We start from the raw sequence: 14,624 nt of genomic DNA, 5'->3' as shown, positions 1-14,624 counted from the left end.
TTGGACAAACTTGAATTTAATTACTATTAAATGTTAGTTAAGAAACAAGGGTTTCTCAGTCCAACAGAAACTATAATCATAAGTTACATACATACCCCATTTTCCAGGAGTGAATCACCCACATTTGTCAACAAACTAGCTTATGTATTCTGACTAAATATTTACAAATCCAGAAAGGGTGGGAATAGCACACAAAACAGGATTACAGGAATGAAAAACCATTATGTGGAAACTGATATTTACACACATTTACAAAGATGACATAATTATTATCAGAAACTGTTTTCCAGCATAGATAACTGATGCATCTGCAGCACCAGCAGCAAGCAATGCTTGGTATGGATGGAAATTGAGGCAGCTTACAGAACCAATTTTCTGGGGCATTAGGGTAGGATAGTATCGAACGGTGCCCAGTAGATCACCCTCAAGACTAAACACTTTGATGATTTGTTTTGCTGAACCACTGGCAATAATTGGAGCGTGTCTATGCACAGCTAAAGCTGTTAGTGAGCCCCTATGACCATAAATAGTAAGATAGGCACTGCTATGGTTTCTTATATCAAGAAATTGGATATCTCTAGTCTGAGCAGCACTCACAATCTGAAGGAAAATAACAATGTGGCATAATTGCGTCTTCCATTTCGAATCAAATTCATATATCATAGTCACTGAATTTCTACCAAGATCTAGGAATTGCAAGTCATTGAAGAAAAAAATATGAAACTAGCAAGATTCTCTTTTTACCTTTCCTTGATCTGGTCCTGGTTGAAAGCCAATCCCCACAACTTTTTTAACTCCTTGTGTATCGCCTTGATTCACAGACGAGCCTAAGAAGCATCATTGTCATTAGTAATTACAGAGACAAGTGCAAAGTGTATATATTTTCAGAATAAGGTTTCTATTATGGTATATGCCTAGGATATGGGCTGGTCCACTACAAAGAAAGACCGCAAGACAAGGCTCAAAAGACTTAATTTAGGATAGAGGAAACTATAAACTCTTATAGAGAATATCTCAATTCTATTAACTTAAGCTAGCATTACCTGACCTAGGAGTAACTTTTATGGTATATGCTTTTACACTCTCACTCACTACCAAATAACCAACATGTCCGATGACAATTCTGACTTTCACCTCGAATCACAGCATCGGAGAACATATCATCGCCGCACTAGAGCTCAAATTTTGCTATACTTGACTTCAGATCACTTCAGTTTCATATATACATAGAGAGAGAATTTTTTTATCCCTAATATCAAGAAATTTACAGCACGCACACACTCTAAGTTTATATTATTTGTTTTTTTTTTATAAATCATATTATTTGTTAATAAAATAGAGTTATAACTTACATGCTAAATATCAGTATTTGCATGAATCAACTAGCACATGATTATTATACCTTATCATGTAGTTTCAAGTTTGAGGCTTAAATGCCAACACCAAAAAATCTTAAATATATAATTGTATTAATATTGTTTGAATTAAGAGATTTACCACTCATAATCTTACCTAACTTGAATAAAATTACTTTCATTAAAAAATATATATGGTCTATATATGCCAAAAAAAACTTACATGTTATAAATTAAGTTAATAATGGTAATATAATAGAAAAAAGTATATTGGCGAATGCGTGAGTATTTATTTAGTTAATATTCTTTTTCTTGGCTGAAAATATTACCTTAGTCTCTTTCCTTTATTTTTTTGGGTCATTATTTTCTTGTTAATTATTTGACACAGTCAGCAATGGTGCTTTTTGATATTGGAGAATCTGATCTCTACCAAGACGGCGTGCATGACTTTGTGCTTTGTGCTATAGCTGCTTTTATTGTTTTGGTCTATATGTGGGTGCTACTTGACTAGGACTAAGGTTTACTTGGCACTCTTAATTCATAGAGTGGCAACACAACGCAACCTAGGAATTTTCTTTTCAGCACACAAAATTACAAAATCCTTTCATTCTACCGTCCTACAAGAAAGCAGAGTGCATGAATCACGTAGTTGGAATTATATATTCCAGCTTAAGAAGTAATTTTAGATATATAGTTGTCTTAAATATTTAGAGGAAAGAATTTTGTCGTCCAATTTATAATGGCATGAGGTCCAATTATAAGAAACGTCTAAAAAATAAATTTATTCAAAGGAAAGAGCTATGTATGGCATTTTTGTTAATATATATGGTTTTTTTATTTTATAAAAATTAATTATAAATACTTTTTTTATTGGTGGACCTAAAACATAGGTTTTAGTTATTTTATCTATCTGATCTTGTATAATGATCCATGGAAGATACATGTTGTCTAGAAAAAAAATATTAATAATCAAAATTATACTTTACTAAAACAAACTAAGATTAGTCACGAAATGATGTGTATAATTTTTAAAAATTATCACTAAAGGTTACCCTATATTAATGAGGGGAAAAAATTCATCATTAAATTTAGTTTTCTTTTTTAAATTTTTTTTTGTAGTGGATACTTTTCAAAATATGGGTAGCGAATTTTTTTTTTTTAATTATACACATCATATATGACTGATCTTATAAAATAAATTTGTAATTATAGCTTCAAATTAGGGTGTTCGACTTAAATATTTTCTATATTTATTGAATTTTATATATATGACTTTACTTACAAGTATTTGAAATTCATTGAAAAAGCAGTCACTTCAGGACAACAGTTCCATTACTTGAATACTAAATACTAGTAATTGGTATCTATTAATTTGATATATTTGATATTTTATTTTCCATATAATTATCTCACGTTAACTGTAAAAGAAATTAAAAAATTCTGAAGACAATGAAAATGAAACCGACATTAATCGGCGAGATTGAGATTTGAACAACCAGTGATCTTTAAAATAAATATATCAACATAATTATTATAAAAAATGCAAAGTTCAGCAAATTTCATTCTGTATTATAATATAATATTTTTTAACCAGTAATATAATATAATATGATTATCATGTATTTTTTTTCTTGACAAAAATTATCATGCATTATAAAGAGTTAGTGCATACTTTTTTCCTTTGCAATCACGATAATGACTTTTTTTTTCACGAGTTTTGGCCTTTCTCCTTTGGTTATATAATAATAATTATACAATAATAGCTAGTGAATATAACGAATGACTATGAAATTGAAGAATAAAGCATGGCTAGTTGCGCGTGGCTGCTTATAGAACAACCCAAAAGGCAGAACCTATTTGTCATCGAAATCCAAATTTGGCGATATATTCGAAAATTACTGGAAAAAAAAAAAAGAAGATAACTTCCATTTAAACTCTGACTCATAAGTCACAAATATTTAATTTGCAGATCAAACAAATTTCACCTATATATAGCTTGCCCCTATACCACTATAGTTTTTTTTTTTTTGTATATAACTCCACTCTTGGTGACTTTATGACTTTCTGAGTATCCACTTTCTTTTTAAGCAAAGTATTTTAATGATAAAGTCATCATACTTATTTGAATTTGTATTTTTTTATATTCATTTGTGAATTTATATTTGTGAAGTTATTCAGGGTTTACAAGGCGCTGACATAATACTTGAAAAAGTTAAAAGATACTTTATTATTTTGTGTAACTATTTCTGAATTTTTTAAATTGATTTTTTCTTAATTAATACCAAATAAATATTAGTTGAAACAAATTGTATTATTTTATTTTCATTCCTTTTATATAGTCTTATTATTTTTATTTTTTCTTTTTTCAAGTCATCCGCACGAAATTGGTGGTTTTTGGTACTTAGTGCTGGACGTTAAAGTTGTTCTAGTCATTAGTGGAGAGTGGTGACTTCCAAAAAAAATACGTCATTAGTCGTGGAGCGAATTTGCTAATTATAGCTTATAGGGAATATTATTGAATATATAATCTTTAGTGAAAACTTATTATAAATATCATTTTAATTTTTTTTTATATAAAAAGTTCTTCTATATCAATGTCTTACTTTACAAGTACAATTATATTTTAAATTCATAGTTATAATAGTGTTTTAAAGTTGATTTGAATTAATCCTAACCCAGCAGGATGGCCTACTATGGCTTAAATGTCCTAATAAGTTTGGTCTAAAACAAATTCTTAAATTGCAATATTGTAAAGATGATTCTATTATGTTGTAAATATGATACATTCATCTTAATCTAAGGGCATCATTTTGGACCGCATCTTAACTGCAATTATTTAGAACAATGTCACGAGGACTTTTGACAAAAAAGATCAATATTATCCCCCATTTTTTAAATCCGTTCCTTTAATCTTGTCATAGTTGCGAGAGGAATAATTCCTGAAATAGGTATATATTACCTGTGTAAAAGAAATTAAAAAATTCTAAACAATGAGTCATGACATTGTTCTCAATCATCTTTTTTATCAAATTAATACCATACTAATTATTAATATTTAGTATTCAACCAATGAACCAAGGTTTCAAACCGATCTCTTGAGTTCCTCAATGTGATCTTTTTTTTTTTATCAAATTAATAGGATACCAATTACTAGTATTTAGTATTCAACCAATGAACCAAGGTTCCAAACCGATCCCTTGAGTTCACGAATCATGTGAATAATAAACCTCTTTTTTTATTAATGAGCATAACTATAGACAAATTTGGATCTGGTTTGTGAAATTCACGGATTTTGTAGGCTAAATTAGCAAGTTAGTCCACCAAACCTGCATAAAACATGTTAAGACTCTAATATTTAATTTAGAATGTTTGATGTTATTATAAATCTCTATATATTTTAGTTACAAGTTAGTATATTTTAGTTTGATAAATTTTTTATAAAAAAATGTTTTTTTAGATTACTATCTAGGTCCTAAACCGATTTGTTTATCTATGAACTTTTGTGGGGAAGAAATGGGCGCGAAGAAAATATCATCTATCTCACATATTGGACTTATCACGCCTATATAAAATGTGTGTTTTGCAAGGCGGGCCTTGAATGAATCATACTGATATGTATATCCACCCCTATAAATAATCAAGCATAATTACATGGACAACATGGTAATTATCAATGGTGGTTAAAAAAGTGATATCAAAACCAATAGGTGTAATTCAAGTAGACATCACACATTGAATTTGTGGGGATGATCTGATTTTAATTCCCACAGAATATATCTTGTGAGAAATTTTAAGTGTAACTAAATTTCAAATCAAAGATTAATCCCACAATTATTTAAAGATTCAAAATTTCAAAGAATATCTCGGAGTCTTATTAAAGAGTCAAAGACCCTAATTATGTTGGTTAAAAAAAAATGATATCAACAAAATAGACTCTTATCAAGCCTCACATTCAATGGTACCAATAAATAGAAAAGTTAAACTCCCTCTAAGTCTAAGTGTGCTACATCTTTTCTTATTGTCACTCTACCAAAATCCATACTAATTTGGAAGCTATGGTGTTTTTGCTATAAGAACATCACTTCCATCCACATGAACAACATTTGTTCTAAAACAATACAAGATATTAATTCTAAAATTGACAAACAATTGGTATCATCAATGATCAATCTTTTCATTAAGATTGATGCTTCAATTAGAAAAAACACAAATTATTAGTAACAACTAACTCATTACCACAATAGTCACTCAAACCTTACATGGGAGGATGGAAAATCAGGTTTCTCCACCTGATCATCTCAGTGAGAGAAACCTTAACTTTAAGGGATAGTGGTTTGGTGTTAGATGGTAGATTTTAAACATTGGTGGCTATGACAGTGGCACGATGATGGGGTTGGGTCAGGTGGTGGTGGTTGTCATTGGAGAACAAATCTATAGAAAATTTCTTTAAAAGATCCAAGTTTTTTTTTTTTTTCGTTTCACTTCCCTCTTTAAAATCCTTTTTTTAATTACTTATGGTGATTTTTAACTAAAGTTGTAATTTACAATTCGAAAAAGATAGTGACGATTTTATAAACCACCAAAAATTACATTTTCAAAAACTTAACAGCTACACCATCACTTAATTGATGGAATGACCTATCAATCTCTTATATAATGTTTGTAAATTTGACTCATTAACAAAGATTAATAAATAACATTCAAAATCCTCAAATCAATATTAAGGAAATGCTAATAAAGACATTTGATTACTAACTAATTATTTATAACTTTTAAAATAATGATAACATTTTAACTATTAGAAAGAAAAATATAATTATCTTTACAATAAATACTAAAAAGAATATAATATTTTGTTAAAAAGTAAAAAAAAAAACAATTAAATGACTTTTTTTTTATGTTGCACTTAAATGAAATTATTTATATAATTAAACCTCTACTATTTATATGATTAAACCCCTAAATAAAAATAATTATCTAAAATTTATAAATTAAAAAAATTAAAAAATGTCAAACATCGGTCCGCCCTTGATACCTTGGTTAAAAAAAATGTAGTTAAGTTTTTATTTTTTTCACCGTACACGTTTCTTCAGTTTAAATAAATCAAACCTTAGACAAATTTCAAAAACGCTTAATTTATTAAGATTATTATCATCGTACTCCATACAGAATAATGCATGGCAGTCGATTAGCTCGATGAGCTTCCTCCAACCTCTCTTTTTGGATTGCTTTCAGTGTGTCATTTTCACTTCTTTTTTATTTTGAAGTTAAACACATATCATGATGATGATGAGTGAAAATGAAAAAAAAAAAAAATCAATCACTTTCACTTTGCTAGTTGCTTATACAATGCTGCTACCAAAATAATAAGTGTTCAATGTATCCACACACAAAAGAATAAAAAGTGTCTTTTCGAATAACTACATTTACAACAATATTTATTGATTTTTACTTTGACAAAACAAAGCAAGGGAAAATGTTGCAATTTTTTTTCCATACCTAACAATTTGCATAGTTAAATGTTTTTAGTCAAATTATAAAAAATAGAGAATAAAATTGCAACTTTCTCTTAGTACCAAAAGCTACCGTCATTGGAATAATTGTTTCTTTTCCGCTAGAAAAGTAATCTTATACAAAATTTAAGAAATAAGATATTTAAAAAATGTTTTACACAGGAAATTCTTTTTCTTTTATAAATTTTACAGGCTAATAATTCTATTATAATTATAATTTAAAATAAACATCAATTAAAATGTTAAACTAATATCTAAAAATTAACGAGTTTAAAGTGAATTATTGATGTGTCCAAAATGGACTTAATAAGTCTTAGGGTGGGTTTAATTTAAAAAAAATAAAAGAGGTATAAAAATAAATTGAAATGAAAAAGTAAAATATTTAAATTAAAATAAAATGTAAAGATGTGAAATTCATACTAACTTTTGAAATTTTCATGTTAAATATAAATCAATCAAACACTACCTTAATTAAATGAATTTGATCTTGATAAAATGATGGATGGTAACTCTACATGCAGAATAAACTGATTTCCAAACTTTGTAACAATATAAAAAAAACGGGTGGGCACTTATAAAATATACTCTGACAAAGTTAATAATAATCTTAATAGAAAGAAAGTATATAAAATATGTGGACCTATGACAATGACTTTAGTTATTTAAATAGGTTAGGGAATTTGATTTAGATTCCTTGGTATTGGGCTCAAGACTAAAGTCCTCCTATGGGGTAATTATATTCCCCAAAATGTAATGACATCGTAATTTTATTCCATGCCTAGGAGTTATTTATATTCACAAGTGTATAGTTGGTGTCTTGTATTTTCAATCACAAGCTATGTTCTCAGAATGACATGTTTTAAGCTGAGATATATAGTTTATAGTATGAATTGGTTATAAGCTCAATGCATAATACTTTTTATATTAAAAATGATGTTTTAAAATATAATATCTATCTACCATAAAAATCTAACATACTGAAATTCTTATTTCATAAATTAGTTATATATTTATGACATACTTAAAAAAAAAGCTGTTAAAATTTTTTAAATAGTTAAATAAAACAAAATTTCATACCTAAACACAATGCTTGTTATTTTTTTAAAAGTACTTGTTTCTTAATCTAAATAAAACACAATCAAACTATGATAAGCAGGAGAATTTTTCTTTCAAATATTTAATAAAAGATCTTATTGCTAACTAAAGACACATTAGTGCAAATCATTAAAAATTATAAATATATATATAATTTTATGTATTTTAATAAAAAATTATTTTTAATTCTGTAATAGTATCCAAATATTTGTCTTTAATAAATTGATTAAGATGAAATAATTTCACCTCGACTTATTTATGTACTCAATTATTTCAACATACTTCGTATTCTAATAGTACTATTATCCACAAATTTAATGGAAAATTTAATTCATGGAATCATGCTTGAAAAATCTAAATAATTGAATTCAATATCGGGTTCAGATTTTGAAATCATTAATTACAAGTCAAAGAATTTGGATGGGTGACACCATGATGAACAATGTGCAGCGGAAAAGGAAATCCAAATTCATATTTGCTTTCCATCATGACGTGCCACGTTGCAGCGCGTGGGTTACAAACACACAGAACAGCAAGTGCGTCTTATCACACCGCACAAAACTCGCACCCCTTTCAAAAAAAAAAAAAAGGAAACAGAGAGAGAGAAAAAAAGAAGGAAAATTACGCACTTTCCAGGAAAATCTTTCTGTAGCGAGAAAATAATGGAAAAGATAGAAATTCCCCAATTCCCCCTTTTTTTTTAGCTCAGAGAGGGAGAGAGAAATAATCAAAAATTAAAAAAAATCTTTGTGAAAATCAGCGACGACTTTTGGGATTATTTTGATTTTCCATTTACGAATTGCGTTAGGGTTTCGTGATTTTGCACCCTTCCAAACAATCGTTGAGGTGCTATTTTGATCAAATTTCCTGCAAAGTTTTCTTCTTTTTCGATTTCTGAGTTTTGGGTCGTTGAATTGAGAATCAATTTGGGTGTTCCTTTGAAGAAGGTTGAGTAAGAAAGAGAGAAGGGGGAAAATATGATGGCTGCTTCTTCTTCTTCAGCTACCGTCGCAGTGGAGAAGGCGACCAGCGACCTTCTTATGGGCCCTGATTGGACCATGAACATTGAAATTTGTGATTCCATCAATTCTAATCATTGGTAATCTTCAACTGCAAGAAAATGAGAAACATATTAGATAGCATATCAATTTCGATACTGTTTTGTTCTGTTCTGTTTTGTTTTGTTTTATTTTATTTTTAAGGGGTTGACTTTGATCAACCGCCACATGGTTATGGTGTTTGTGCTTTTGAATATTGATGCTTCATTTAATGGTTGTTGGTTCTGTTATCGGATGAAATTTGGGCGCTAAAGTTGTTGATTATAGTTTTTTTTTTAAGTTTTTGTTTTTGTGATAAAACGGATAAGGTGATTGTATTATCTGAAAAATAGTGGAAACTGGTTGTTCTTTTCAGCTGATTATGTTAATTTCTTTCCATGTTTTAAAATTCTGATGATTTTTTTTTTTCTCATGCATAATTGTTGGTCTCAAAATTGAACAATAATTCAGTCTAAATTCTTCTCAGAAAAACCAGGGTCCCTGGATGATTGTACAAACTAGTTTGTCAAGTTTCTTCTTTCTTGTTTTTCTGGACACTTCTTTTTTCGTTCTTATTTTTTTAATGAATCTTTGACGAATACCACATGCTTAATTTCTCAGGCAGCCAAAAGATGTGGTAAAAGCTGTGAAGAAGAGATTACAACATAGGAGCTCTAGAGTTCAATTACTAGCTCTCACGGTACTTCGTTGGCACTGATTTTTGATCTTGACTTTCTATATTCGGCTCAAATTGTCTGTGGCTGTGTCCTCCTGGATTGCTTAACTTTCAAATTCATTTATTTGGAACTTGATTTGTGGTTTCTGGTTGTCTATCCCCAGCTTCTGGAGACAATGGTAAAGAACTGTGGTGATTATGTGCACTTTCAAATTGCTGAGAGGAACATACTGGAGGAGATGATCAAAATCGTAAGGAAGAAGGTAAGGTGGTGTTAGTTGGAAATTTATGTGTTTCTGATTTAATTTGTGTATTAAATGCTTGAAAGAAATTGTTATTGCATTCTTCATGGAAACTTGTTGTTTATATTAATAATAAAATTATAAATTCAGGCCTCGTAAGAAATAAAGAAAATATTTAGAAGATGATGTTGTTAATCAAGAATTCAAGATTCATACTGTTGACTGTCATGTGCACTTGCAATCTTTTGATTGTGTGGAAATCATTGTTGTTTCTCTCTACTGAACTGGCATGCTAGGGACTATAATGGAAAGCGGTTAGTATCTAAGTTCAATGCAAACATCAAGATTTAATCTACTTTAATTATGACATCAAATGGTGTAATTGTTTTAACTTCACTTTGCCTGATTAAATTTAAATACATATCAAGTCTGGAGGGGCTACTGCAGTACGGCATTACTGACCTGTGTGTTCTAGTGACCAGTGGAGATTTCCCTTAGTCTATGATCCTAGGTTAGATAGGTTACCGGATCATGAACTCAAACTATCTGTATTTTAAATGTCTATGGGTGGTATTTCTATGTCGATAAAACGTTATAATGTTGAGTTCAACAGTTATAGAACCCATCCATATATTGATAAGTAAATACAATTTTTTTTTTTATTGGTACAAGTCTTCTGGCTTTTACCTATTAAAACAATCTTAAAATTTTCCAATCAAAATATAGATGGTTCTATACCTGTTAAATTACTACTATTTTCAGCAAACTATTTATTTTTTTCTTATGTGATTTGTCTCATCTAACGTGAAATACATGTGCTGAATGATTTAGGCAGATATGCAAGTGAGGGATAAAATTTTAATATTGCTGGATTCATGGCAAGAGGCATTTGGGGGACCAGGTGGTAAACATTCTCACTACTATTGGGCATATGAGGAGTTAAAGGTAAGTATACAGCTGTCTACTCAACAAGATTATCCATCTCTATATTGATAGTTGCATGTGCAAAGTGGGATGCTGGATTTTCAAAACTATATACTCGACATTTGTGGATATTCTGTAAATGGATAGGGCAAAATTATAGCATTTATTCAAATTTGTACTTTGTAACTAAATTCGGCGCTGCAAAATAATTCATATTAATGCTTTGCATAAAAATCTGATTGTTGCAACTCTTAGCAACAAATGGATGATAAATTTTAAGATTCACATACTTTTTTCCATCAAAACCTCAGTGTGGAGGATTGTCCCAACAAAATCCAACCATCATCCAGTTTGTTGCAAATTTACATTTTAAGTACAGGATAGAAGATTGCATCGATATCTGTAATCCATATTCACATGTGAGTTAATATTCAATGACCATGAGATCGTATCATAATAATTTGTGTTGGATTATATAAATGGCAGCGATCTGGAGTAGTTTTTCCTAAGCGTTCACCAGATGCAGCTCCAATATTTACTCCTCCTCCTACCCATCCAAATTTAAGAAATATCCAAGCTGGATATGGGATGCCAAGCAATTCCTCAAAAACACTTGATGAAACCATGGCAACAGAGATAGAAAGTTTAAGGTGATACTCTTCCTTTTCTTTTTCCTGCTCACCCTTTTTTCCTCCACTGTCCCTTGTGTCACAGAACTTCTGTGTGTTACCAAATTTGTATTATATCTAATTTATCTTAAAATACTTAGTTTGACAAGCTTGGAGTCCATGCGACACGTTTTGGACCTTTTGAGTGACATGTTACAGGCTGTGAATCCTGGTGATCGTGCAGTAAGTTAAACTGTATTGCTTGGCCTCCTTGAATCCTCCTTGCTACTAAGTAAAATGATTAAATGTTTGGTTTTTATGCTTTGTAGGCTGTAAAAGATGAAGTAATCATTGATCTTGTTGATCGCTGTCGCACAAACCAGAAAAAATTAATGCAGATGCTAACAACTACTGGGTTAGTTTCACAAAGCTATTCCATCTGGCACACCCAAATATACTTGTTTGTTACTTTGTTCTGTCGACAGATATGTGGAGTAATCTTTGTTATCATCTTGGTTTTGTCGTAGGGATGAGGAGCTTCTTGGACAAGGCCTTGAATTAAATGATAGCATTCAAAGTTTGCTTGCAAGGCATGATTCAATTGCTTCTGGTACTCCGTTTCCAATTCAAGGAGCAAGTTCCAGCACTGTGTCAACTGAAGTTCCCTCTAGTGTCGACCAATCCACTGTAAAGAGCTCCAGCCCTGGAGAGTCTTCTTCAACACCTAAAGCTAGCCCTTCAGACATAGTCTTTTCTGAAACCAGGAGCCAGAGTGATGAAGAGGAAGAAGATGAATTTGCGCAGCTAGCTCGGAGGTCACTTAGAACTGATACTATATCTAAAATTGATATTTCGGTGCTCATGGTTATTGAAACACGTTTTTCTTTTCAATCTATTTTTGCATATGATGTTAGTAAGCATAACTTGTCTAAAATTAAACTAGTTTAGAATATCTGTTTAGATCTATGTATGTATAAACATGCTTGGATAAGCATCATGGCCAAGTGAATTATCTACCCTTTGTTTCATAAAGTCGAAATCATTTCATTAAGCATATCTGTTCATTTTTATACTTGCACTCTGTTATTTCATTCTATCCTATATTTTCAAGCATAACTATTAGCCCATAATTTTTTTATAATAGAATTTCTTGTAAATTTGTATATCAACATGTATTGCAACATGTATTGCAGGTCATGCGTAATGAAATTGTTCTATTATGTCTATTTTTTATTCAGTAAGAACTGTTTACGACTATTGCAGGCATTCTAAGGCACAATCAGTGACTTCAAAAGAGGCTACAACTGGATCCACTGAAACTTCAGGGTCAATGAACACTAGCAGCACAACTCCACATGTGCCAAGCCCCTCAACCTCAGTCCCATCCAATGCTTTAGTTCTTTCCAACCCACCCGAACCAGTTAGTACCGCAAAGGATCAGGACATTATTGACTTACTGAGTATTACTTTGTCAATGTCCCCATCTCCACAGACAAGTTATGCACCACCTCCACAGATAACTTTTGCACCTTCAGCATCTAGCCAAGGCATGCATCAGACACCTGCTTCATCCCAAACAGAAGGCTTTTCTTATGCTTCCCAAACATATCCGGGAAATTTGTCGTACAACAGTTATGTTGTCCCTTGGGCTCAACCTCAGTCGAATTCAGAATTTCAAACCCAGCCTCAGCAACAGACTTATCAATCCCAATCCCAACCCCCAACCCCAACCTCACCTCAACAATTACATACGCATTATGAATCCGCACAAGCTCCTCATCATCAACCAACCCAACAGGTGAGGTCCCAGCCCCAGTCTGAACAATTGCAATCCCAACCTCAACATCATCAATATAACCCTCCACAACAACAATTACAACCTCAGTATAGCCCTCCTCAACTACATTTGCAATCTCATAATGAACCCCAACCACTACAGTATCAGCCTCAGCCTCATCCACACTTACTGTCTCAGCCCCCACCCCCACCACACTTGCATCCTCAGCCCCAACCCCAGCCACAATATCAGCCCCAACCCGGGCCCATTCAGCAACCTCAACCGCAGTCACAATTTCAGAATCAACATTTTGAATACCCTGCAAGATATCCTCCCCCACCATGGGCCGCTACACCTGGATATGCCAACTATCAAAACAACTCACCTGCTACAAATATGATTCCTCAAGCCAACACTGCGGCATCTTATTCATCTGCACCAAGGGTTAGGCCCGTGCAACACAATAACTCATTCCCCTCCAGAGGTAGCGGTGGAGCTCCTGCAAGTGCAACTGGACAAAAGCTGTTTGTTCCATCTTACAGGTTATTTGAAGATTTGAATGTTTTCGGAAACACGGATGCAAGGGTAAAGATGACCAACAGTGGCTCATCATCCAGCTTGTCAGGGTCAATGGGACCTGGTATGGTTGGTGGGCGAAAGTGAAGGCTTTTATTCATGTGTAAAAAAGATGTGTTGATATACTGTATAAAATGGGACCAGCAGTATTGTTAGTTTCTTCTCATTTGCAGGTTATGTAAGTTCTTTAGATTGATACGAGTGACTCCTTCCTATTTTATGAGTAGATCATAAAGTCATTACTCATTAGTTTGAGTGTTACCTCAAACGACACTTTGAACATTCTTTGATGCAAGTTTAGTTTGTGGTAGTGATTCTCTTTCTGATGCTCATTGATCGTTAACCACTATAAATGGCACGTAAAATGCTGACACGTGGCAAACGTTATTAATTATTGAGGGCATACACCTAGTAAGATAGCCAGCGACATGTAATTAATATATAAACAAATCCATACACATTGACAGGTCTGATGCGAATTGTTAACAAGGACAAATTTAGATTCATTGCATGGTTGGTTGCATGTAAATTTGATTCTGGATTTTGTAACAATTTGTTGATTTACGGATGTTGAAACATTTATTTGTTTTCATACTACTGTTTTTGGTATCATGAACATGCTTTATTTATGACTTGAAACTTGTGACTTACGTGACTGAAGTGTCAATCCTTCAAAGCATTTTTTTTTTCTATTGAGAGGAAAGATGATTCATGCCAAACACTTTTTCTTACAAGCTAAACAATTTATTGATATAAAGAAGGCTTGAGATGAACACAAGGAGTGCCCAAAACAAGACTGATTACAATGCATACAGCTACAT

At 31.7% G+C, this 14,624-nt stretch overlaps 2 protein-coding genes and 1 long non-coding RNA gene across 4 annotated transcripts; 2 read left to right on the top strand and 1 right to left on the bottom strand.

Annotated features, from left to right (window-relative positions):
• Nucleotides 1-1,324, bottom strand: LOC102660509 (uncharacterized). The gene is made up of 3 exons (XR_416158.4): nucleotides 1,044-1,324; nucleotides 745-827; nucleotides 1-600 (listed from the first exon to the last, which is right to left on the bottom strand). It is a non-coding gene; the product is annotated as an uncharacterized lncRNA (long non-coding RNA).
• LOC121172791 (uncharacterized) lies at nucleotides 517-1,156 on the top strand. Its single transcript, XM_041005215.1, has 2 exons — nucleotides 517-598; nucleotides 743-1,156. Exons 1-2 carry the CDS (start codon nucleotides 517-519, stop codon nucleotides 829-831), a joined length of 171 nt encoding a protein of 56 aa, XP_040861149.1. The 3' UTR covers nucleotides 832-1,156.
• Nucleotides 1,325-8,537: 7,213 nt separating the features above from the next.
• On the top strand, nucleotides 8,538-14,071 carry LOC100777702 (TOM1-like protein 6). 2 transcript variants are annotated; one of them, XM_041005214.1, is made up of 10 exons: nucleotides 8,538-8,809; nucleotides 8,911-9,062; nucleotides 9,622-9,700; nucleotides 9,841-9,939; nucleotides 10,750-10,863; nucleotides 11,329-11,492; nucleotides 11,612-11,693; nucleotides 11,780-11,865; nucleotides 11,978-12,265; nucleotides 12,714-14,071. In XM_041005214.1, exons 2-10 carry the CDS (start codon nucleotides 8,941-8,943, stop codon nucleotides 13,888-13,890), a joined length of 2,211 nt encoding a protein of 736 aa, XP_040861148.1. In that variant the 5' UTR covers nucleotides 8,538-8,809; nucleotides 8,911-8,940; the 3' UTR covers nucleotides 13,891-14,071. The 2 variants fall into 2 exon arrangements, with proteins under 2 accessions (XP_040861148.1, XP_040861147.1); XM_041005213.1 differs by having other exon boundaries at nucleotides 8,908-9,062.
• Nucleotides 14,072-14,624: the final 553 nt, after the last annotated feature.

The sequence above is a fragment of the Glycine max genome, chromosome 9, assembly GCF_000004515.6.
Source record: "Glycine max cultivar Williams 82 chromosome 9, Glycine_max_v4.0, whole genome shotgun sequence".
Lineage (NCBI taxonomy): Eukaryota > Viridiplantae > Streptophyta > Magnoliopsida > Fabales > Fabaceae > Glycine > Glycine max.
This window is presented reverse-complemented; position numbering and strand designations above follow the sequence as displayed.